The sequence below is a fragment of the Tinamus guttatus genome, unplaced genomic scaffold (assembly GCF_059628265.1).
Source record: "Tinamus guttatus ecotype Peru unplaced genomic scaffold, ASM5962826v1 Tinamus_guttatus_pri_ptg000601l, whole genome shotgun sequence".
Classification (NCBI taxonomy): domain Eukaryota; kingdom Metazoa; phylum Chordata; class Aves; order Tinamiformes; family Tinamidae; genus Tinamus; species Tinamus guttatus.
Genome location: NW_028289135.1, coordinates 231,621 through 258,731, shown reverse-complemented (window position 1 = coordinate 258,731; position 27,111 = coordinate 231,621). Strand labels below are relative to the sequence as shown.

The 27,111-nt window shown below is 36.1% G+C and overlaps 1 protein-coding gene across 18 annotated transcripts in view; it reads right to left on the bottom strand.

Annotated features, from left to right (window-relative positions):
• Positions 1-27,111, bottom strand: part of AFDN (afadin, adherens junction formation factor) — a 119,179-nt gene that overhangs the window by 36,995 nt on the left and 55,073 nt on the right. For 12 of the 18 annotated variants that reach the window (XM_088534847.1, XM_088534850.1, XM_088534862.1 and 9 more), the window contains 10 exons: positions 20,826-20,887; positions 19,794-19,999; positions 16,091-16,111; positions 15,200-15,345; positions 12,673-12,767; positions 9,532-9,797; positions 8,886-9,029; positions 5,939-6,137; positions 3,567-3,670; positions 2,732-2,818 (listed from right to left, as the gene is read on the bottom strand). In XM_088534847.1, the coding sequence (XP_088390973.1) occupies positions 2,732-2,818; positions 3,567-3,670; positions 5,939-6,137; positions 8,886-9,029; positions 9,532-9,797; positions 12,673-12,767; positions 15,200-15,345; positions 16,091-16,111; positions 19,794-19,999; positions 20,826-20,887 (1,330 nt within the window). The remainder of the gene's footprint in view (positions 1-2,731; positions 2,819-3,566; positions 3,671-5,938; positions 6,138-8,885; positions 9,030-9,531; positions 9,798-12,672; positions 12,768-15,199; positions 15,346-16,090; positions 16,112-19,793; positions 20,000-20,825; positions 20,888-27,111) is intronic. The other 6 variants (XM_088534856.1, XM_088534861.1, XM_088534855.1 and 3 more) reach the window with 1 other exon arrangement.

Here is a 27,111-nt window from a genome sequence, read left to right as displayed (position 1 = left end):
GGATTAATTTCCCCATTAGAAATTCTTAATTGGCACAGACTTTGATAAAACAGAAATCCTGCACACCAATACAAGCCAAAAGAATTACCAAATTCTTAGTTAGTTACATGCTTCCTTGGAGATGAGCACAAATTACTAGAGAAGTGTAGATTGTTGCAGTGGGTAAAAAAAAGAAAGAAGCACTCAGTAGAAATTATGTGTTTCAATGGACCTTGCGCAACCTGCCTATTTCACTTGTCTCTAAAAATATCAGCAATGCACATTTTAATCAACTTTATAGTCGGCCAGCGACCAGAATCAGGCATACATTAAGAAAAAGTCGATTTTAACTTAATGAGAAAGGTAGGTCAGCACTGACATGCAAGGACCTTCTCCTTCTGTCACTGCATGTTCCTGACAGCAACTGCTTTGCCATATCAGAACTTATTTTCATAACCAAAACAGAGCAGTTACAAAGTTGCAATTCAATATGTGGAGCAGTGCCACTTGTTGACCAACCCTGGAATTTTCTTTTCTTACAACACTTTGGAAATGCTCTTAAGAAACTAGTAGCTAAAGAAATATAAACCAGAATTTGCAATCAAACCGGTTCCTACGCATGGCAAGAGGAATTGTTTCTGAAAATACAGTTTATCATTTCTTAAACTATAATGTACTTTCATACAACCAACAAAAAAGTCCATTCTGATGCTTGTCGTTTTCTCATTTCATGTACTCCATACATTTTAATTGTGTGAAATTTTAACAAATAACTGGACTTCTGTCCCCACTTTCTTCAAACGAGAAAAACAGAACTTTTATTTCCATGGTGCTAAAAGAAGCATATTTGAGACATATTAGAAAAAGCATTAGTGGAAGTCAACAAGAATGGACTGGAAAGAAGAATGTGGAGGTACCGGTATGCCCAAGAATGGAGTAGGGAAATGAGTGCAGGTGCTTGAACGTTCTTCTTTACCCCATTGTTTTTATGAAGACCATTAAGGAAAAACCATGCTACTAATTACCTCCACACTCTAAATATCCCCTAAAAATAATACCGATTATTTACTAGTTTAAAACTAATTTGGTTCAACACTTAATGCAAGATGACTATTTCTATCCAATCAAGATTCTGCAGACTTCCAACTAAGCAGATGTGTCTATTTGACACACACTAAAATTAATACAATATAAAGTCTGCCTTTGCTTCTTTTAGATCGAGATTTAAGGTAAAACCTTTTTTTTTTTTAAATCAGCATTCCAACACTGCGGCATGCATACCACATGCATACTTGCTTCTGCGAGTACATGTACTAAGAAGAAGATTGCTCTTTCCATCACAAATCGTGATATGGAGACATCATAAAATTGGTTAAATCAACTGCAAAAAATTTCAAAGCAAGCTTTCACACTGGACAGTAACATTCTTAAATAATATTAACGTAAATTAAGATAGTGTTGCTAGTGGAAACAGTGTACTGGAGGAGCCAGCCAGCTCCTGTGACCACAGAAATACCCTTTCATACCCACTCTAAATGAGAAATCAAGTGTCACAGTTTAAGGTGAAGAGGTAATTTCAATTTAACATTTCAAAACATTCAACTGAAATGCAAATGTTAGCCAAAAGTTTGATGTTTTTCATCCATCTCAAAATCTAGTATTTGCTGCTCAAATTACTGAATCAGAGCAGAACATTCTGAATTTCTTTTTTATCAGATTCCAAATAGTTTTCTCAGTAACCGCTGATATTAACAACCTGTATCCGATACTTTTTATTTTTTAGTTTTCACTTGCATTTACGGATTTCACAAATATATCTTGAAGGCAAATACTATTCAAGATTACCACTTTATGAACATGAAATGTGTAAAGTTGCAGAAAAAATAGTGCTGCTTAGAAGTAATTAATACTTCTTCAAATACTTTAAAAGGACTAACAAGCATGCCTTTAGCCCTTCCAGTAACAAGGACGATGAGATTTTTCAAAAAATCTTTGTGTACTACATAGTGAAGAGGCACTAGGAAAAACTTGTTCCATCTGCCATTTAATGGCAACCAAGACAGTCGCGTAATTTATAACAGATTTTAAAATTAAGGATCATGTCTGCCATGTGGCCCATTTAAAAAGGTAAAACCCACCAACTGGTGGAGCCCTCCATCTGGTGGTTGGAGTTGAATGTGCAGTCTATCCATTCTTACCGAAAGCAAGCAGAGTATCAGAGACTTCAGTAAGAGGAACGCTCCTCTTTACCAAGCTACTCAATACGCTATAGACCTCGATTAGAAAGAAGTCGTATGGGCAGTTGTATACCATGCAAAGGACAAGATCTCCTTTTTCACAGCAGAAAATAGGCAAACTTCAACGTATATATTTGAATTATTATTTTAATGAATGAATAAAACACCAGTGAAGACACTTTGTGCTTCCTGCATTTTACTCCTTTTCTTCCCCAGACACTCCTGCTATTTGTCAGCTGCAGTGCTAAATAACTACACTGATTCATTCTTTTCATAACATTCTGAGTCTGAAGAAAATGCTGTATTAACTTGTAGCATTTTAGATTTAAATATCATTATGAAATTCATACTTGTGTATTTTACTGAAGTACTCACCAGCATAGAAGTATGATTAATATCACATGCATGACAAATTTGATTGAAATGGATTTTTCTAATAATATTTCCACAGTAGGATTAATAAATACATAAATAAGAACACACTTAGTAACACTTAAACAAAGCGATTTACATACCTTGGCAGCAACAATACTCAGGCCCATTCCATTTTGTTTCTTTAGAGTTACAGTGATAATTTCAGGCTCTTTCCTCAAAGGCTGAGTCTATTGAACACAGAAGGGCAATAGAGATGAAAAAAGACAAAAGCTCAATATTCACATTGCCAGGCTGGTAAATGAACACAGAATAACCAACCTACAATCAAATCTGTTCATGTAGCAAAAAAAATCTCACACCCTAAATAATGTGTCTGGAACTTAATTACAAGTAGAAACTGTTACACTTGATCAATATGAATTCACATTATCTTTACGTTATCAACTATTACACCTGTCTTCTGTACCATAATAGTTAAGTCTAACATTTTTCTCCTCTTCTAATTTAACAGTTACAATACAGAAAGATTCTAAGTGATTTGCATTTTGAAATACAATAGATTCAGAAAATGAAGTAACTTTTGCAAAAAAAAAAACAAACAAAAAAACAAACAAAAAAACACAACCACATTTAAATTCAATAGACTCCTTCAATAGACTCCTTCAATTCAATAGACTCTGTCTAGAGTGCAGTTTGTAACGTAGCACGTAGAACATAATTTTGCAAAGATATAGGACAGTTTACTTCAAGTTAATTTCAAGGCTTTAAGAGTCGTTACAACACAAAACCTTACTGTAACTGTAACACTCCATTAACAAGTCCAGTGAAAAAGAAAAACAGTTATTAATGAATTATATGCTTAATAATGAAGCTTGTTCTTCCTAGTAATAATGAATAAAATAATTAAATATCGCAAAACATAGACTTGTTAATCGTTACTCAATTTTCACCATTATTTGCCAAATTAATGCTTACCAATTCAGCATTCTCTTGTAACAGGTGACTTTCATAGTCTGCACCTTCAAAATATATTGTCCATGTGCCTGGGGACCGTGGATGAGGTATTAGTCTACAAAAACCTACAAGAGAAAGGAAACATATGCATGATATTTTCTCAACAGATTAACTAAAACAGAAAAGCTCACCGCAGGGAAATACCAAATAGCAACAGAATTTGCCCCGCTATATTTATAAGTATGCACATCTCATGCACTACAGTTTCATGACACCTACAAAATCCTACAGCTTTGCTGCCGCTTTGGAAAAAACACACATGTACCTCAAAACCCTAGGAGCTTACAGAAAACTCTCTTCACTTGCAAAAATTGTTTGTAATAACCCAACACAGGAGAGACAGGAAACATCAACCATCTTTCAGAGCACTGGTAGTAAACTCTCAGAATAAAAGAGCATCATGGACATCTTTTGTTTTCCACTGAACCTCACTAGTCAAGTCTCTGCAGAAATACAGCAAAATTAAAGACCATACCCTACCATCTGCAGTGCAACCATGCCATTAGAAGTGAGGTTTTGTTTGCCTTGGTTATCATTAATGGAGAAATTCTTGGAATTAAAAAGGAGCCACAGCAACTGAAAGGTTTAGTGAGTGTTTTGGCCAATGTCAGTGCAAGTCTACGGCAATGACTCAAATTTAACCGAAGTCCTTCAGTAAGATCTATATTGCTTTTAAGATATCTAGCATTATCCCCTAAATCAGAGGCAATAAGAACTCCAGACCCAGGTCTCCCTATCAAAATACAATGGATGTTCCTTCTCACAAAGGAGAGAAGGAACATTTCATTTTTCAGCAATTCAGTTTACAGTGGCTTACTGTAGTCACGCTGCATAATTTAAGAGAGACCAAGTATTTTTTTTGTATGGATTAAAAAAAGATCGCACATAAAAACTATGCAAGTATTTTTAAAGCAAATGCATTTTTTGAGACAAGAACACTGCTTTCCCATAAAGAACTAAAACTAACAGTTGCAAAACTTTTCTATAGGATAGACCAAGTCTGCTTTGTATACAGCCCCTCCTGGTGTCATACACATGCTACTCCTGATGAATGTTTTAAACAATTGCTTATTAAATAGAAAAAATAGAAAATTAATATGAAATTATAAAGCAAAGAGGTTTCTAATAAAATGGAGTCGCTCAAGATAAGGAGGAAAGCTAACAATTTGTGCTCTGAACTAGAGGGACAGTTCAGCAAAAGAGGCAGATCCACCGCTTAGCTTTCCACTCAAGTTTATTTGACTTTCACGCAACCACATTAGTTCTTTACTTTTCATTTGAAAATTTGTTAGTGTACAAATTCTCAAGCAGTATGTTCTTTTGTAGATGAGCATTAAGGATCTATTTTAAGCTTTCTTTAAGTTGTATTGAAGCAGCTGAGTTGTAAAAACAAAAACCAAAGCCCCAAGCTACTTAATATTCATTAGCTTTAAAGCTTTAAAAGTAGCTTGACTCTGAAGCTGTTAGAATATTATAGAAAATTACATTTATGTTGCAGCAATGAAGCATCAGCTTTCATACGGCAATATTCTCACAAAGGAGTTTAACATCTTCATAACTAATGACCAAAAACAGATTTTCCCTTCAAATTCAAGTTGCCCACAACCTGCCTGAACAGATGATGCACAGGTGCTGTCTTGCTGTTAAACAGCTTAATCATTTCTAGAAAAGTATTAGACAAGAAAAGCAAATTCTAGTCTCCTGCTTCCTGTTGACTTTCTAAGTATCAGTGTTTGCTTATCCCAGCAATTCTCATTCTACATTTTATTCTAATATAACTCGCGTGGCCCAGCTAAGAGACAAGGACAAGACGAAAACAGGGGTACAAAGTGCTCTTTCCTCTTTCTTTTTTTCTGCATCATGAACTTTTTTGCTTTTCTAGTCAGTATTTTTTTCTTTCTGCTCTTTTTTATACTGTAAGATCACAAATACTAACTTACTTATGGAGAAGCTACAGGGTATTTTTTTTAGTACAACTACATGCATAAAAATCTTAAAATAAATGATTGCTAGGTAACTCTTACAGTATGTTTTAAAATAATTTTTTAATTTCTTAATTTGCAAAGGCAAAACGAAATTTCAGTAGACACTAGTAAGTAAATTCTGACTATTTAGAACCTTGAAAATGAATGAAAGAGCTAGTGAGAAAGGGAAAGGACTCAAAAATCCTGCATAACTTTATGGGTTGCAAAATACCCTAAGGAAAATAAAACTGAAACACACATAAATGAAAACAAAGTGATTTACAAACAACTCAAAATATATTACAGGTTCTGTGCCATTTACTGCACCAAAAAAGAAACACCATTACACTGTAAAAGAGTAGAACTAACCCCTCTGGCAGAGTGGATCTAAAAATTCTTGTAATCCACTTGGAACATTTCTGACAACATCACATGAATATCCATCTTCTGGTAAAAGAAAAGGGAGTTGTAAGTCAGGATCCTCTTCCAGCTGGACTTCTCTGCCATCGCTGCGAGCAAGTTCATCAGCAGTATTTTCTGCAACAGTTACTACATTCTCTATCAATTCCTGGGGAGAGAACAGAAAGAGATAATAACTATTATAATAGTTATAATTATTTTTTTTAATAGGGAGAAAGAAAAATCATTTAGAAAATACTAAGAGTGCGTGAAAAAAGGAACTCGGAAAGCTAAATATCAGATGTAAAACTTGCGGCTCTACTTTGTACACAGAGTATTTTGCATGACTCTACTTAATCAAGCCTCACGGATTATGCAGTTATAGAACAAAATTCAACAGCATTTATTTTTGTTCCGATATTTTTAAAATGTGTCATATATTCCTGCTTAATTTCATTTGAAAAATATACAGCATAGAACATATATGCCAGAGGATAAGTTGGAATCAGAGACAAGTAATTTTGATTTTGTCATATTGAGCATACATGCTTCTGTAACACTATCTATATACAGAAGAAACATATCATACAGAAGAAACACACTACTTATGCATACAAGGATTTTCCGCTCCATGACAACGCACAAACACACAGAGATCAACTACATATACAGTTCTCTGTTCAGAAGCTTTATATAACTTTAATTCCACACCTGTGAACTCAGTATAATATGAAGGACCCCCTGCCATGGACAGATACACATGTGTAAACATCGTGTATGCACGATGAGTACATATGTATTACTACACTGTATTAATTTAATTCAGAAGTTACCAAATTTCAAAGTCTTAATAACTTCCCAAAAAGTTAAAGTCCAAGCAATATTTTGTTTCTATATTCTTCAATTCTTCCCAAACTTATTGAAAAAGCACACAACAAAAGAGTTTTTAATCTTTCCTTTTACTAAAGCATTTGTCCACTTTTGTTTGTTTGCTTCCTTTGCCAATCTGCAGTGTTCAAGGTAAGATTTGATAGGAAGGTTTTCAACTGTTAAGTTTGCACTGTTTGCTATAGACAGACAACTCTGAAAAAGATGGCAAGTATCACTGTGCCAATACTCAGCATCTTCAGAGCTCCACCATGGCCTGCTCCACCACAGCGGCCAAGACACCACCCTCGGTCTCACTCATCACTGTGTTGCACAGACTGGGCAGCAACAATAATAAAACCATCTTACCTCTACCTAATCAGCAATCCTTCTGGAAGAGACCTCATCCCTGCGGATGAGGAGGCATGTCCCCAGGAGATAAGTGATTTTGCTATCATCAAGATGTAATTATTACAATCATTTATCTGAAGCTGCTACAACTATAACATATACATACTTTTACTATAGAATATATGCTTTACTGAAGATTCAGATATGATTTTGAGCCTCTTTACAGCTTCTATTTGACTCCCAAAGCCAGCTTAATAGTTTCATCTAAATCTTATCCAAGTTACACTAAAGAGTGATGCAACTGCCTCCTAAGGCAGTTTTATTGCTTTAGGACAATTCAAAAAAGCACAAAGCATTCAAGGCAAACGTGTATGTGCTGAAACTGAGCATTTAGTTGGGAACAAACTTCTATCAGGAAGCTGGATACATTCCATCTGTCTTTAGGAAGTGCTCTTTGAGAGAAGCCTTTTTACCATAAAAGGTGATCATTTTAAATAAAACTAAAATGTGAACATTTAATGTCTTTATAGGCCTTCAAATAAATTCCAAGCCCTGAAAATTTGGCAGCAAAAGCCAGAATTCAAGTGCATCTGTCTTTACAACAAGAAGTCCCAAACACTACTTCACCACCACGAGGAAAACTATTTTGCAATCCTCCCTCAGAAACAAAGATGAACTATCAAATTCAGCATTTTTTTGAATGCAATAAAGAACAACAGCAATAAATCATGAAATTCTACCTATTTGCAAACAAAAGTATAAGCTATGTTCTTCTGTAAATGGCACTTCAGTTTGGCAGTCAACCCTACTCGCTGCAAGTGCCCCTTAAGGAACATTATATTTATACCTTTGATTTAAGACATGAATGTATCCAAAGTTATTAATAAGTTTTTGCACACTATGTATTCAATTTTACAAATATTATCTTCACCTTTTATTATTTTTGAGATCAATCATCTATCCTGTAACTCAGTTTACTTTTCTTCCATTCATAATTACAATCCTCCAAGAAATACAAACCCTCTTTTGACATTTGCCACAGATTGCGCTCGTGGATAGGGTTTAGAATATTCAGTCATATTCCTTATATATCAAGACAAAGATCAGTTCAGAAAGCAATTTATCTATCAATCTATCTATATAAATTAGATGATTCAGGTATCAATTCATTCATCTGAAGATACTGTCCACTGCCTGAATGAAAGAATACAAAATCCGTAATTTTTAAAAAGTAAATCCACGTATAAAAGCAATGAGTATCCCAGCTTCTTTCACTTTACTGCTACAGTCAAAACTGCTTCTTGTGGCTAGAGCTAGAATTCTCTATGCAGGCCTCCTCTACTGCTTTATTGAGTTGCTTCGCAAAGGGCGTAAGATGCAATGACATCTCTTGGGGCATGCTCAGCAAATATGATACGTTGCTTTCAGAATCAGTGTTTTTTTTTTTTTTTTTAAACAGTACCCTGCTCAAGTTCCTGCTCAAACCCATAAAATATGGTCCCCAGAAGCGTGTTGCTACCACCAATAAATACTTCTTAGTATATGTAAGAACTCACTCTCTTCCCATAAAAATATGAAAATATCAAACAAATCAAACAGTAAGACGGCTATTTTCAGCCACTGTTTTATTTTTAAGTCCATCTTCCTCGGGTATATTAAACAGCACAGAACAGCACAGTAATCAAGACAAATGACTTACTGTTGGTATAAGTGGTTCATCTGGAGCACAGTGATAATTCTGCAACAAAGCTTGTAGCTGCAGAGAATTCAGCTTAAAGCAGGTACTGTTAATATTTGGAACATCGGCATGTGAGTACTTGTCCATTGTGAGCAATGTGGTTGCCTGAGAGTATGGGGAGGAAAAAAAGTCACAGGAGACAAAATGATTCTTTAGCCCTTCTTTCTGAATACTTTTTAGTCAAAAGGCAGCAGGACACAAACAGTGAGAAGCCAAATTTGCTACAAAAGGAACAGAAGTTTCCCCAAAATAATCACTACATACATCTCCGGTACCTGTAAGACAAGTGAATTCTAAACCTATCACAAATCAGACATGTCAGTTTTTCATCTGATGTTCTTGTCTCTGGTCAACCTAGTTAGAGCTCAATATAATAAGTAGAAATTGAACAGTATGCTAGCTAAAATCACTAACTTAATTTCACTTAAAACTTTAATGTTAAATGTCAGACATATTATGTATCTTTGCATGCTAACTTGGTGTTCCGGTATTTTTTCTCAGAACTATACACTTCAACAAGCTATTCTCGAGGTATGCACAATATATAAATAGTTTTTCTGAATGTACAATTATTTCAGAACTGTTAATGACAAAACCAAACACTCACCTGCACTATTCTGCTCAAGTGGCAATCAGCAGCTAATTCTAAACCCTGTTTTTCTGCCCAGGCTTCAATATGGCCCAACTGTTGACGAATGATGGCTCCCCAGTAATGTGAACATAACCCTGAATCTGGGTCAGTAACTAATCTGTTAAAAAGCCACATGTTGATAAAATGAAATAGCTGGGAGAAGAGCTGTATAGTCAGTGCAGCATTCACTCTACATCGTCGCAACAGGGACATAGCTCCAGTCAGTGTATGCAAGACATCGTCTACAGAGATAAAGCAAAAAGTACATCAATTTACACAACACAACATACAACTAATTTAGGCCATAAACACTAGCATGTAGGACACTCAACCCAAGTCAGTTAATATTAGGTAGAACTTACATTTGAAGTTACACAGTCTTTTAGAAATAAAATATCACTTACTATTTCTTTCTGGAATTGGGTTGACATTCAGCAGCATTTAACTGATGGTTAATTTCTTTTAATAATTCCTGAAGTGAAAATTAATTCTCGTACTTAGTATACAGGGGTTATCCTTAACATTCAAATTATACCTTCACTTCAGGGTTTAAACTCATTTTCCTATTATTTTTAGGAATGTCTTAAAATCTTTATATTCTATTGTTTCAAATGCATGTTGCAATTATTCCCTAACCCCTTTTAGTTAAATACAAACTGCAGCCAAGAATTACAGCACTTTTTTTTTTACTGCATGATATACTCCAAAAATTGCAGAAAGCATGTCCTCTTTGCACATTATGTTTTTAAATATTTTTCTTTTTTTTGCCCATTATTTCACTGCAACATTATGTAAAAAGTAATATCTACTTCCTGTTAGCTTCACTAAGCACAAACTTCCCTTATGTTTCCTGATATAATGTAGTAAAGCATGCAGAACATTTATCTTCAAGCCTTAAGACAGTACTTGCACCTGAAATTAGAGACTACCAAATTCGCTCTTTAAGCATAGCTTAAAGAAATCACCTAAATACTTCAAGATAGAAATCTATAAAGCAAATTAAAAATAACTTAATTAATGAGCATCATCACCTCCCTATTCCCTAACACACAGCATAGTTTTACCTGATAAAATGTCAGATTACTATTTTTTTTAACAAGTTTTCTCCTTCTCAGTATAAGACACTAGATACTTAACTGCACATCTCTATGCTCTTCCTCGAATGCTCAACATAGGGGAAAAAGGCAATTACAGCAAGCTTAATACTCAAAACACTGGAAAGCATGTGTGAATTTTCTTATGAATACTCTCAGTAGTTGAACTGAATGTTTGTATTTAATGGCTTTTCTGATTATCTTAACCTCAAGTGCACAGTCGCTGAGCTGGGATCACAGGGACTTGGTGGGACAGCACACATGAACATGGTGCTGCTACGGACAGCACACAGGCTCTTTAGCAAAGACAGGCCAGGAACTGAAGGAGGGGGTGTTGCAAAGGAGTGTCTCCAATGCAAACACATTGCTTTGGTTCAAAGTGATCAGTCAGCCGACAGCTTGCAGGCAAGGACCACAGTGCAGTCCACAGAAGTTAACATAGTGCTAGATGTCTGTTACAGATCACCTCCTCAAGAAGCAGATGAAGACTTCTGCAGCGAGGGCCAGACCTGGATACTCCCAGGGGACTTGTCACAGGTGATTTGTCATCCCGTTATCTTTTGGGAGGACAACAGGGCTGGCACAATCAGTCCAAGAGCTTTCTAGAGGGTGCTGGTAACAACTTCTTGACACAGATAATTGGTAAACTGACTAAATGAGATGCTGTGCTGGACCTGTTACTCACAAAGTAGGAAGAGACTAGAGAGATATACAAAAAAAGAATAATATTGAAGGCACCTTTGACTGCAGTGCCCATGGGATGATAAGGTGTTCGAAATCCTGAGAGAGGCAAGGAAAATAGTAGAATTACTGCCCCGGGCTTCAGAAAGAGCCTAATTTGACTTTTCAGGGACCTGCATAGCAGGTTGCGATTGAAGACTGCTCTGGAGAACACAGCGACCCAGGATGGCTGGTTGATCTTCAAGGACTGCCTCCCCAAAGCACAAGAAAACCAACTCCAAAGTGCAGAGTGTTAGGCGAGCCTGGCAGAGGCCTAGCATACATAAACAAGGTCCAACTTGTTCAAACATAAAAACAGGAAATACACAGGTGAAAGTAGGCATGGGCTATCTGGCAGGAATACATAGTTTGAGCATGCAGGAATGGAGTTAAGAAGGTCAAAGAGCAACTGATGGTGGAACTAGCAAAAAAATGCAAAAGGCAACACAAATAGCTTCTATTAAGTTCATTAGCTGGAAATTGAATGCCAAGCAAACTGTGGGTCTGTGACTCAGTCCATCTGGGTACAAAGGCAGAAGTACTCAGTTGCTTTTTTGCTTTGGTTTTCACTGATAAGGTCTTTGGGCCTAGTAACAGAGATTGTAGGACTACAAGCATAGAGGAAGATCAAATTAGAGACCACTTAACCAGGCTGGACATACGTAAGTCTGCAGGGCCAGATGGGCTGCCTCTAAAGCTGCTGATGGAGGCAGTTGATATTATTGCAAGGACACTACTTTCTTTTAAGTATCACCCCCCAGGCAATGTGGGGGACTTCCTAATGACTGAAATAATGCAAGCACTGCACCTATGTTCAAGAAGGGCAAAAATGAGAACAAGGGATCTCCAAAGCCATCCATCTTAACTCCGGTCCCTGGGAAGGTTATGAGGGTCGTGTGCAAGTGCATAAAGGCAGGCTTAAGAAACAGACACTTTCTGAGAGCTGTACAGTAACACAAAAATTGCGACGAAAAACATTCAAATGTTGTGGAGTTTCCACCCTTGCATGGAGATTCAAAATTCAACTGGACAAAGCCCTGAACAACCCAATTTAGTTGACCTCATCTTAAGCAAGATGTTGGACTAGATAACAATCAGAGGTCCCTCACAACCTAAATTATTCTACCATTTCTAAATCAATACATATAAATGTCATCATTGTCTTTCTATCTTGTTCTTATGTAGCTAATTAAAACATTCTCAGGGCTTAGGGCAACAAATGTCACCTATTGTTAAGAAAAATTCTCTTTATTTATCACTAATTAACTCTATGCTTAGAAGTGATGCAAAAAGATAGTCTAACCTATTTTAGGCCTCTGAGGATTGTTCTCCTCTGGATCATCGAGGAATGCTGGCATGTAGTTATTAAGCTCCGACTGCAGACAATGAACCAGGTACCTGTGAGTAAGGAAAAAAAAAAAAAAAAAAGGAGCTTTAACATCCTGCATATGCTCATCATGTATGCTTCTAGAGGGAAAGCCATCAAATCATAACATTCTTGAAATCAAAGCATTATGTATGTGACTATATTGATTCAAAAAATAGTTTTTTAAAAGACTGAGAGAGACCTTTCACAGAAACATTGGGTCAGCAGGGAAGGAACTTGACCCCTTTAATGCAGTTATTGCTACCGGACATTCAAGTGAAGGTCATACGCTTTATAGAGATATTGTTAGGCCCAATATTGATCCTTGAAGATTACTAAAACTGTTTTACAAACAGATATGTACCTTTCTCCCTTTAATTCCAACAAGGACAGTATTGAAGAAACCAATTATCCTATTTTGAGTCAACACACAGGACTCTGAAATTGTCCTACTTTATTTTTTGATTCTTGTTTTTGTCTTACCTTTAACTAGAAAGAAATTAAAAGGAAGCCTGTTTTAATATTCCTTGACTTATAATAATTAAACATTTTCATTAAAACATTTCTAATACTGATTTTCATAATTCATTTACACATTTTCTGTTAAAAACTGAAAATAAAATGGAATCAAATTATAAATACACAGATCAATGAAAATATTTCATGGCTTTATACAGTTCTCTTCTGTTTCACTGGCAACGTCTTTATGAAATATTTTCAAGTGCTATAAAATAATGGTTGTTGGTAGTTCAATCAAGTCTGTTATTGCTAATGTCTTTAGCACCAAATAACATTTTCATGCAGTAGATTTCTTTCTTTTCATGCTACTTTATGCTTCTAAAAATATATTCCACAGTTTTGCTCTCCTAAGGATCATCAATTTGAAGTCTTCCATGTCACAGTGTGCTTAAGGGAGAGTTCACACGATCCTAATTCTGAAATACTCTTTCATACACACAGTCTGCTCATGTTGAGAGGAAATGGCACTATTTCTTCTCAGCCACATAAGTTTATACACTGTTTGTAGGGCACGATGGCCACATCTACTTATTCCTCCAAATGAACCATTTGGAAGGGAACATCCAGGAAACACCACATGACACCACTGAAACAGTCTTCATGTGCATTTTATCTCTTTCATGCTCTATTTGTTTAGAACAATATCACGCTCCTTAAAGCTAAACAGTTAAAACGGTGCTTAGATTTCCCAATCACTTCATAATATAAAAAAATATAATTATATTCTGTGCTACTACAAAAGCATTAAAAGATTGCAAAACAGACAATCTACAAGTGTGGGAAGGACAGGTACAAGTCATTAATAATGTAGCCAGGCATCTGGTTATGAGATTTCTTTCCTTTAATGTATCTTAGAGTGAAACCACCTACAAAAATCACTTATCTGTGAAGTTATACACTAATACTTATGACTTTAAAAATTTTAGAAGTTTATCTCCATCTTTCTTTAAAAATAAAACAAAAACAGCTCTTTGTCAATCTTCATACATATTGCACTGCAAAATACCTGACTTGCTAAGATAATGAATTATTAGGTTCACTGAGAATTCTTTAAATTTTAACCTCAGCAACACAAATCTGCTGTAAAGTACTTGTTCAGTGCAGGCTAAAACCAACCAAACTAACTAAAATGCAGATCTTGAAATGTGAAAAAGTAAAGCCTTTTAAGAGAAGAACTCTGTTCTGTTAGTATTGTCATCTTTGAGGATATTTCCCTTGGTGGTTTTCCCTTTTCACGGGCACTTTACTAAAACTTCCTATTAAAAATATTCTAATTAACTGATCTGACTCACATAGGTTGTTTTTTACTCTGAGCTTAAACCCATCTTTACACCACATTCTTAAAAATTGTTATGCAAACTTCTATTTACGAGAATTCTGAAAGGAGCAGATTATTAAACTTATTAGAAGCTCTTTCAAGTGCAGGATTCATGAGTTGATAGGTCCACAAATATTTAATACCGTAAATTTCTATGAAATTTTTATTTTGTAGCTTCACCTATCACAAGAACAGCTATGATTAAGTTGTTCTCCTAATACCCTGAGCTTAAAGCTCATTGCCTACAAATACTAAAATACCTGAAGCATGTACATACTACAGAAATTGAGTACTAAAAACACTGACTGTCAACATCTCATTCAGTCAAATATGAGAATCAAAACAGACAACCAAATTTCAAAGTGGCAAATCCTTCTTTAACGAAAAAAGGCAAGGAAAAGTGATGCAAATAAAAACCTTGGCATAAGCCCAGTGATCCATATTCATAAAAGAAAATAAGATTTCAAAGAAATAAGCCTAAATCCTCCTTTCAGATACCGAAAAAACACACAAGTGCTGTATCTTGAATTGGCAAAAATATGGAGTGATTTCAAAAAGTTATAAAAATAAATCTGTCATGTTAACATGCAGAATGTGTTCGGTGAAACAGAAGTTTGATATCCTTACTTGAATGCCATTTGAACTAAGTGTGCCAACACATCTTGTGCATCCACAGTAATTCGACTGAGGTCTCGGTCTTGCTTTATGAAATTCAGTAGTTCAGATGCATTTGCCATCCAAAAGGCCAGTGCCCCAGCAATATTCTTCTGTTTCTGTAAGTAGAAAGAAGTAGGGAATAATACAGAGAAATAATTTTCTAATGAGACATTGCAACTTAAAAGGGCTCCAAAGATAGACCAGTACCTCTTCCCATTTCACCAAATATATCTCAGATACCAGATATTTGCAAAATGTGTTTATATAGTATTGCAATTGACGTAACTGATAAATTCAATTTTAATATGTTTACTGAACATACAAAATTCAATCAAATTGCCAACAGCAGTATCAATAAAGCCACAGCATAAGCATCTAGTTAAACAGAGCTGGGAGCTTATCTGAATGCAGTATCTGGTAATCTGTATGCTTTTAAGGCACATATTCACTATTGCCCCCCTGCCACCCTGATACTGCACTCACAGGTTTTGATACCCAGTGATTCAGTATCAAGTACTGATCTATCTCACCATCTCCCGACCACAAATGCCAGGCCAGGCAACCTCAGATGAGATCCAAAGAATAGGAACCACAAACAACAACAAAAAAAGAAAATAAAGGGAAGAAAAAGAACTTTGGTCATTTCATATCCACATTGAAGTGCGTTAAGCAGAAATTATGGAATGCCGTAAAAGTTGCAAAGTCAAAAAAGGATTTTAGTACTGCATGTTCCAGTTGCTGAATGAGTGTTATGAACTGTTCAAGTCCAGCTGTTTGAGTATTGTATTTTGATATGGAAGCAGCATGAGAAACTGAGCTAAGCCAACATAGCTAGGATCAGTTCCCAGCAACATGTCCTACCTGATCAACCTGGTCTACCTCCTGGAGAAAAACGGACGAAGGAAATCAAACAGAATAGAAGAAAGAAACTTGTGAACAATCATGATAGTTTTAGAAATCAAACACTAAATATGAAGGTACAACACTTATGTCCACAGTTATACACAGATGCATTAATAAGTAGCTATGATGCAACTGAGCCCCTTTTAAAAAAAAGGAGTTATTTCAGTAGGACTTGTAGCACAACAGCTGAGAACTGAAGTGCCACACACAACAGTTAATTTGAGGAATGCCTCTCTACTAGTTGACATTCCGGAAGTGTTGGTTATTCCACACTCAGTGCACCACAGAAACCCCACAGAACATTTTCCAGGCTATGGGGTAACTGGCCACATGAGATTGAGGAAGCTACTTGCGCACATTGCTTCAATGAAGACAATGTACAAACACATGCAAAACAGGAACAAAAATGTCCCCAGTAAAATCAAAACTAAAACATAAAACCACAAGTAGGACAGGTTTAACACATGGCTTTTCAAAAACAAACACACAAAGAAACAAAACAAACCAAAAAACCCACAAAAGCACCTATTTCAAGCAACAAAAACGGAAATATCACACTAAAAGCTTCTTAAATAATGGTATGCATAAGCTACATTGAGTTAAGCAAACAGGAAAAAAAAAACAATAACAAAACAAACAAAAAAAACCACCAGATATGTCTGCCTACTTAATTAAAACTGAGCTCTTATTTCATACTTTTTGGATTTCTGCTGTGATTACTCTCTCCTGCCTGACTCACGGTAAGCTCAGATGGAAAAATTTGAGGTGTCTTTTGCTGTGACATTGCAATTGTATTCAGAGCTCCAACAACAATTTGTCACTACTCTTATTTGTCTTTGCCTTTCCAACCAAGGAATAAAAAACCTGACCAAACAGGTGCTGGTACAGAACGAAAGGAGACGTTCTTTCTGAAAACAGATGCTAAAATTTGCAATCAGAAATGCCAAGAGTGATTTAAAAATCAGAATACACAAGCTTATTTTACCCACAGAGCTTAAGTTCTCATTCCAGAATTTTTAATGAAACCTCTCAGCCTTTTCATAACTCCCCCAAAATTTCTTCCCTAAGCCTTGATGTATTCTCTACTGCTTATAGATACTAATGCATCTAAGAGTACAAAAAGTCACAGAATTCATTTGTTAGCTAGGACTTCTAGGGTAACTTCAGAAAGTTATCAAGTCACCTTCTTGAGTAGTTAACCAAAATCAGAATTAAAACCTCTTCACTTTTATTCGCAGTCCAGAACAACTGTACATTTTCCCTTTGCTTCTCTCTGCTTTGCCTCTCTCTCCCTCTCCTCTTGTCTCTCATCTGTCTTTCCCTCAGTCCCTTAAATCCTATTAATGTAGGCATGTTTTAGGGTTAAGATCTATAAAAACAACTGTTCTAATACAGCAAGTTATTCAATGGTGCCAGTCAATATAAATACTCTATTACCTAAATGAAGTAATTTCACTCAGCTTAGCCAATATCCACTAATGGAGGTCTAAACTAACAACTTCTTCTTGGTCAAGCTTCTGTACTACTTGATCTTCAGCCCACTAGCCTGATGTTCTAGCCTTTCATCATGGGCATAATTTACTTTTTTCTTAGTTTTCTCCAGCTTCTTCAGCATGGCATTTGGAGGAACCTCCTCCCAATTTCCTTAAGTGTCCATCTCAAACGCTCATCAGGATTTTTTTCTACCTAGATAAAATCCTTCTCAAAACACAAATTTAGCTGCCATTTCTATGTTGATGCCATCCCGTAACTTAAGGCTGGAAATAAGACTGCAATTACAAATATGTGAGGCTGCAGAAAAGGCTTTTCACAATAGATAGTCCAGACAAACATTTAGCTTTAAGACAAGTTTCATGATAGTATTAGTATGATTATATAAAGTATAGTTGCTTGCAACAACCAAAAGGTTGGACTTGATTTGTGAAGCTCTTCTCAGTGCTGGAAATGATTTTCTTTTTTTTCCAGTTTTTCTAGTTTTGGTCTGCTTTATTTTTATGAAAACCTGCGTCTTCTAGCAGCTACATAGTTATCCATTTTGGTTCAACAGAGGCAAAATACAGAGCTTCCTTTGCTTTCCCACTGCTCCCTTCCTCTCACCCCAGTTTTTGGTGTGTATGTGGGGGTGGGGGAGGGAGGGATTTGCACTGTAACTTCCACCTCGTAAGTGAAGTCCACCCTTTATTGTTTCCTCTCCATTCTTCCAGCTCCTGTTCAGGCTTCTTGTAGTTTATGTTCTCCACTGCTGCAACGCTCTACTCTCTGACTTAAAAATCCACTCTCTTTTCATAGCCTTTCATATTTTCATGTTTACAGTGGAGCTTGATTATCTAACTTTTGTTACCACTTTGATTTTAACAAATACACATTTGTTATGGCATCAAAAAAAAACGGTATACTACTTCTTCGTTTCAGATTCAAACAACCTTTCAACCTGACATCAGCCTGAGCACTCACACAAAAGACCAGTCTTGTTTTTTTCACTGTAAAGTTTCTTCAACACTGGCAATTCTGCCATTCTTTTCTTTGAAAGGTGAGAGAGCCTGGTGCAACTATTTACTGAACAGTCTCATGATCACCTCCTTGCAACAGAAAACTCTGCTGAAGCTTTCCAAAACCTGAACAAAGCTGAACAGCTTTGGTTTGACCTTGACAGTCATGCCATTCTTTTGTTGTTTGCTTTTCTGCTCTCTTCTCCCTTAAACAACCTGTTGCCTAACAGTCACTTGGACTGCAAATTCTTTACAGCAGGATTAATATATTTGCTATTTCTGTACAGTGCCTAGAGTAGTAGGATCCTTGCTCTCTACAATTTATTATAGTAGTGTATTTTGTAACAAATGTACATCTTTTAATGATTATAAAAACATATTTCCATTTTTCCTCTGACAAAATCCTGCAAAGGAGAGAATTAAATAAGCATACCTGAAATATAGCATTGTTTTCTAATACATGACCATTGCAGTTTATCAAGAGTTCAACAATGCCAAGTATTGTCTCATTTGAGGAGGGAGAGGCAGGGAGCAGGGATGGGAAGGGGAAATAAAAAAGAGGAAAAAAAAGTCACCCACAACACAACACAGAATACCACCTGGTGCTTCTGTGCCAGTCTTGCATATGTAATAACAATGGTGTCAAACTAGGTGCTAGGTATTGAAACATTTAAGAACTTAAATTTCTCTTCATAATGCAATTGTACCAACTCAGTTCCAAAAAGAAAAAATAAACAAAACTGCTGCTACAGAAGTTAAAATGGTAGCAGATCCAGAATTCAAAAGCCACATTTCTTTCTAATATGTCCCCTTTAAGACTCAATCAACGCAAACACCTGCTACTTATTCAATATTCTTTAACAAGGAAATCCAACTTGTTTCTCAATCACTCATGACCAGAAATGCTTGCAAAGATTGTTCCTTCTCGAGAACAGCAGGATTTCCTGTCATAGAACAAATCTCCAAGACAACATTCCCTCCCTACCTGCATTGCTCAGGAGGGAGTTTCTTGCAACTCATTTTTTTTATTGACAAAAAACTCCTCAAATGGGAAATTTTTGTTGCTATATAGTCTCATCCTTGATGAAAAATACCAAGAAGGTTACTAAATAATTTACAACATATACTTAATTCCTTTGATCTCTTTTTTTTTTTCCTCCAGAGAAACTCACCTGTATAACTCCCTCCATCATGTTCACCATCTTGTTGACTATTGCAATGACTTTGTGAGTGCGCTCTGTAGGAGTGATGTCAGGTCTGTACTGGCTTGACAATACATACCGACATGTCATATACAGAACATATGTAGGTGACAGTTTAAAATGAACTGTTGAGCTATTTGTGTAATTTATAATTGCAGATAAGAAGGCATCTTCAGCTGTGGGAGAAGGAAAAAAAGAAAAACAGTATTCTAGTAAATCACAGACAGGAAGAAAATGAAATAAAACATTTTGCAGCTTAGGGTGGAAGACATTCTTTTTTGGAGGAGAAATGGGGAAGACTGGAGCAACAAGCTTACTTCAGAATTTAAATTCTTGTATCTGTCACATCCTGCAGTTATTTAGCTACAACAACAGCACTCATATAAAAAATAGAAAATCTGATATATTGGGAAACCTTTCTATACTACTCACTATTTCTTTGCTGAAAATTTGCCACCTCAAGAGAAAAAGAAAATGTAGTTACTCTTGTCTCCCTTATCATAGAAAGTTTTCAAGTAATTAAAATGCTTTGTTTGTTTGAAACTAAATGAGACTTTGCTGTGTTTTTTTTTTTCTACCAAGTCTCAGAGACCTTAAAGTAACAGGGAGACTACAATGACAACAAAAATTTAAGTGCTAACCTGGTCAGATTTTATATGAATTAGATTTCTAATTAATACACAACAAAATATCCAAGATATGGAGAATTCTGTATAGAGAATGAATTCAGTGCAATGTTGGGAGATTGGATTAACAAAAATTTCCTGGGTAAATTTGAGGATGCAGGGAGTTGAAATGAAATTAGAATTTGACATGAACCCATTCCAAAACATGAAGCTCATCTTCACACTCCCAACACAACCAATTACATCAGTGAATTTGCTATCATCTAAACAATCATTCTTCCTTTCAATATTTATGTTTTGTGTCTTCAAACTGTCCGAAAATATTGCAGAAAAACATTTCGGCAAGTAAGCATTTATAACTTCACTATATACTCACAGCTTTCCCTGAATTCGATACTGGCAGGTAATATCAGTTCTGGTCCATGAGTATCCTGAGATCTAAAGAAAGAAGATTAAAACTGAAACAGACAATCCACATGGGTAATATTAATTACACTGCCTAATGTCAGATTACTCCAAATACACTGTTTCTAAATGCTAACATGCCTTTCCCCAAAATTTTCCTTTTCTTTACCTGTCTCCTAGAGCCATTCAAGTTATACTTGCCACTGATGATAGATAATAATGCAGGCTTGAACTGCGGAGTCTGCATTATTAACAAATGTTCTCTTTAGCCTGCCACCTGCCATTGACAGGATTCAAATAACAAATTATTCACAGACACACGAAAAAGCAAATGAAGCTTCAGTCTGAAGAATCAACTCTGTAATAACAAAATACTTTCTTGCTATCATGGAAAAATACTTGCAAAACTGATGCAAACTTGGCCAGCTTATTTGTCCTTTCTCCTGTTGAGGAAACAGAAGTAAAATCTAGACCCTTTGCTCACACTGTTCTTGCTACCCTGCACTAAGAAATAAATCATTCTACGAGTCCCAGAAAAAAAAATCCCTTTTTAAAGGGACTGAAATACTCTTCCTACCAATATATACTGGAGAATCCTGAGGGGAAAAAAAAAAAGAAAAAAAAAAAAAAAAACAGAAAATTGAATTTTCTGGTATTTACAAATTTTAAGCACATACTTCATTCCTTCCTTGAGCAAAAGCATTAATTGGGTTGTTCTCTGTAGACAGATTGTTATTTTTAAGAAACATGTAGAAGCTTAACATATTTCACATGCAATAGCCAATTTTAAGCACATTTAACACAATGGGTAGCTTTCTTCTTTCCTCAGAAACTTTCAAAAGGAAAGAATGTAACATGATTACGTAAGTCTCTTTTTTCTAAGAAGCCAGTTCAAAAAGCACCAAAAATTTCACTTATGCAACTAAGCAAAGATAGGACGTTGAAGACATATACTTGGCATATGTGACAATTTTTCCCCTTATTCATCCATCCAAAATCAATGATAACTTTGAGAGAAAGCTGATGTCAAAAGATCTGAAGCTAAATTTAATTTCAACATTCCAGATCAAAAAATTAAGTGTTCTGTTAGGAGCTGCAACAAAAGCACTAAACTGATGAGAACTTAGCTATGTCATCAAGTTAGTACAAAAAAGGAGACTGGGAAAAGTTCTGGGGAGCTGAAACTTAAGGATTATATTTCTAGGCGTGGCAAGGCACTACATACACAAATTCCTTTAAGCTGCAATTTGAATGTGACAGCAGACTTTCCTTATAAAGAGAAGTTGTAGCCTTTCTTCTGTTTTTATTGGTTTGAAGCTAAGTTCAAATTACTTCTTACTACCACCACATTGTTCAAAGTGCATCGTCATCTTCACTGGTAATTGCTTCCACAGAAGAGTAGCTATTAACACTCATGCATCTCACAATATAGACAGTTTCAAATGTGTGCAGCCCTAAGACTATAAGCGGGCAAAACTTGCAGATACAGCTGTAGTAATAAGACACAGCAATGTTTCAACAACAATGGCTGGCAAACCAATAATGAATGACACATTTCATACGCTATTTTATTTTCATGTCTTGGAATGTAAAGATGCTGATCCTGCTCAGTGAAAAAGAGTGGAAAAACATATATTTTTTTGCAATAGGAAAGACAGAAGTACAAGATAGGAGAGCTCATGTATGCTAGTACAAGCTTGCAAAATTTCAGAAGTTGGCTTTAAGAGAGAAATGAATACACCGTAGGAAAAGGAAGATATTTTAAAAGTTAATTTAGCAATTAGCATTTTTGCTAGAAACAGATGCAGTAAATCTGCTATTTTAGCCATGTTAATAAGATATTACTTCAATTCTCATACCATTGTTTGCCCAAGCAAGAGAAACACCCTCTAGGTAGATTTTGCAAATCGGAAATATAACTTGAAATAATTCTCTGTACTTCTAGTATCACAGTAGCTAGCCAACCTGTCTTATACGAGATGTATTTTAAGTGTATGTTATCTCTGTGCTATTGCTTTTACAGAAACATCCTCTTTATGCTGATGATTTTCTGCGCAAAGCAATCTGAAATTCTAGCTGATGTATGACTAGAAAGCAAGGCCATAAAATATTGATTGGGTGTTGCCTCCTCTCATAGGTATGTGTCAGGTAACAACAGGTTTTAAAACTGCATTAAGAACCGCCACTGCACTCTCCAGATATTTCTGCTTTTCTCTATATCAATTGTGCGTGATAAACTGCATCAAAAAATATATATATATATTCACATATACTCTCTGTACTTGTTTGATCGCTGTACCCAGCATACTAACTAAATACAAATGAAATACGTTGCAAGGCATGTTAAAATTAGGACTCTGAAAAGAGGCTGCATTCCATCAACACTACTTACGCACCACTATTTTCATTTCCAAACACATTGACACATTTTTAAGAGTTCCTGAAGGGTATACAATGCAAAAAACAAACAAACAAAAACCAAAAAAAACAAATAAACAAAAAACCTTTTGCCTTTTAATATGGTTGCTCCTTCTAACTGAAGTCAGACCTAACAAGCACATATGGCCATAATCCTCAACGAAATATTCATCTTCTTTTATTCTAAAGAATAATCTTTTAATCGGAACAGCCAGACCTAATAAGTAGATCAAAGTTGTGCTTTCAAATTTCTATTTAGTTCTTTCTATAGACAAGGGATGAAAACATAAAGCAATTTTAAGTACAAATTTTTGTTCTGCAACCCATGCACTGAGTGATTGGAAGGAAGTCTTCCTTGCCTTATTATTTATCATTGAACAGTAGTTCATTGATAAATTTGGCACACAAAAATGCAAGGACCAGTTTTTAAGCAAACATAACAGCTACTTCATGCCATGATTACCATCCTTATTGGTCACAGAACAAGGCTAGGCTATCCCAGAGGGGACCTAAGAACTGATTCATATATCCATGAAACAGAAGAACTCAAGTCACTTGAGCAACTCATTGACTGGTATTTCCTAGTTTGACAGCCTGACTTCGCCAGTTCATTAACCTCAGTATAGAGCAGGTATGTGACAGAGTGCATGTGATTGAAGTGTTGTATTTTTTATTTATTTAACCACTTAGCTGGATGTTCTATGTATGCCTTCTTCCTACACACTCACTCTACATTCAGGAACAATTTACACAGAAATATGTATATGACAACATCAGTGATAAGAACTTTGCATTTGCTACCATCACAGATCTAAGAATAATTCAGCAGCCTGTCTAAAAACATTTTCTGCATACTCAGTTATCAAGAAGAAGAAAAACTATGTGTAGTAACAGTAAAACTAATGTTACTGTTACCCTATGTGTGTTCTCCTCAGACAGAACATTAAAAATAAAACTTAAAAAAATAAAGTTAATATGAAGCTCACAGGTAGCTCTATGCATTTGCAAAATACAAGTTGCTTCCAGATAATCCCATAAGAGAAATTTAATGCATCTTCACACAGATACAAACGCACTGCTAGAATTCAACAAATATTAACACCAAAATATCAACAGCTTCTGATTGGTTATAAAATGATCATTAGAAAGTTTTGTTATCTTTCCTGAGAGAAAGAGCATGAGAAACTTACAGTTAGAACAGTAATTTAATAATTCAAATTATTTCAGTATAAGGCATTAAATCTTTGGCAACCTTAATAAAGCCAATGCTAAAGAAAGGGTCACTCAGCATGCTTAGGAACTCTAACAACAGACTGCAGAGCACAGCCAAGCTCTATCTGACTGTTAGCATCCCACAAAAAATCAAGCTCTACTGTAATTTCACTAAAAGCCTTTAACTGATCCCTTTCCCGCAAACACTGAAAACATGAGAAACTAAATTTGTACTAGTTGTACTATTAGCACAATTTTCTGTTTTATTTCACAACTCATGTCTGTGAACTCTGTTTTCTGTCCAGAAAAACGGAACTCTGTTATTTTGTGAAAAATAAATCCATCTGAGGGTAAGAAATCATACTAGAAGCTTCACAGCTTTAATTACCTTGCCTTTTCTTTGCACTTCGGGAGATCATGTAGTCCTACTCAAAGCAAGATCAACTACAGCGGTGTGCCCAGGGCCATATTCACTTGAATTATAAACACCTCCAAAGATGGAGACTCCACGACCTCTCTGAACAACCTGCTCCTGTGTTTGATCACCCTCACAGTAAGGAGTGAGTGGGGAAAAAATATATATTTCTTAGGTTTCAGTGAAAATTCCTTTATGTCAGTTTGTTTCTTGCCACTGCGTCTTGCCATTTCATTGCATAACACAGAGCAGTGTCTGGCTCTGCCTCCCCTTAGGTATTCATACATGTTGATAACACTCCCTGAGCCTTCTCTTCTTGAGGCTAAACAATCCCAGCTCTGTCTCCAAACATTCCTTTCATATTTACTTGCTTTTAAATAGAACTAAGACATTGAAATCTAGAGACAAACAGAATCACAAAAAAAGTCTAAGTAGAGCTTCTAGAGTTCATCTGGTCCGATCTTCTGCTCAAAGCAAGGCTTTAGGATAGACGATCCAGGGCCTTCCTCAAACCAGATCTTGAATATTTCCATGGAGAGAGATTTCAGCACTTCTTCAGGTACATATCCCAGTGTTCACTTGGTCTCAAGGTAAAGAATTTCTCTCTCATATCCAAATGTCCTCTGAAGCGACTTATACCCACTGCCTTTACTCACTGTCCTTGCAATAGGAGCATGCCAATCTTCTCAATAACTAGTTTTTAGGTATGGAAAGATTGTAGAAGAGTCACCCTAAGCTCTCCCTTTCTCTACGCTGAAAAAAAAAAAAAAACAAAAACCAAACCAAAACAAAAAAATCCCTCCAACCTTTCTCCATATGTCAAGAAGCTCTTTGACCCTCTAATCCCCTTAGTGGAAATGTCCTTCTACTGGACTCTCATCCTGGAACTGGATGGACAGCAACCAGACACAATATTCCAGGTGTGGCCTAGAGTGGGATAATCACCTTCCTTGATTCATTTGCTGTACTCTTGCTGATGCAGCCCATGAAACACCTGACTCAGGTTAAGCTTGCGGGATCTTGGGGTCCTTTTCAGAAAAACTATACTCATGCCACTCAGACACTATTGCTTCTTGAATTTTTCCATCTTATGTCCAGGACTTTAATTTTATCTTTGGTAAACAGCATGTAATTCATGTTGGCCCAGTCCAGATTTTCAAGGTCCCTCTTAATAGTGGCTCTTCTTTCTGGCTTATTTACTTGTACGTCAAGTTTGGCATCATCCATAAGCAAGTATGGCATCATCCATAAGGGAGCATTCAATCCTGTCTTCCAGATCACTTAAAAAGATATTAAGTAATATCGGACCCAGTATTGAGAAACTCAAATCCTGAGCAGCTTCAACTTTGAGTCAGTAAGCACCACTCTGAGCTTGGCAGTTTACCCAGTTTTCCACCCATCTTGTCTGTTTACCCAGTCCATACCCGAACAGCTTATTAACAAGATACTGAAATACTGCACCAATGCCTTGCTAAAATCAGACAGGTGATGTCCACAGCTCTCCCTTCATTCCCTAAGCAAATTGTTTCACCACACAAGTGAGTTAGTCAAGCAAGATTAATTCTCAGTAAATTCACTCCAGCTTTTCTCAATCATTTTCTCGTTCTTCACCTGCCATCAGAAGTTTGCCATAATTTTCCCAGTGGCCAAAATAAAGCTGACTGGCCTGCAGTTTTCTGCAGTACTCCTTTTGGCCCTTTCTCTAGATGGGTGTGGTATTTGCTCCTTTTCCAGTCATTCTGAACTTCCTCTGACTCCATGACTTTCAAGGATGCGAGTCAATCTACAACAATGTCAGCTAATTCTTGGCATGCTCAGAAGCATCCCATCAGGTCCCATGGACTTTTACATGTCCAGTTCATACAGATTTGGCCCAATTCCAGCATCCTACACTATTGCTGGCTTGCTGTCTGCTTCACTGCTGTTTCTTGGCAAATAAAATAAAAATTAAATAAAAATTAAATTAAAGTAAAATAAAAATAAAATAAAATAAGGATGATGTAGCAGAGGCCGTCTTCCTCTGCAAACAAAAAACTCCCAGACAGTATTTTACAAGTGTAATGAAAGTTCATCTCTCTTCACAGAATCACTGAGGTTGTAGAAATTAGAAATCCTTAGAAATTTCTAAACATGTATTTCTAAATTATCTAGTCAAACACCCTTTCTCAAACACAGTCACCTACAGCAGGCTGCACAGAATTCAGAGAGCTTC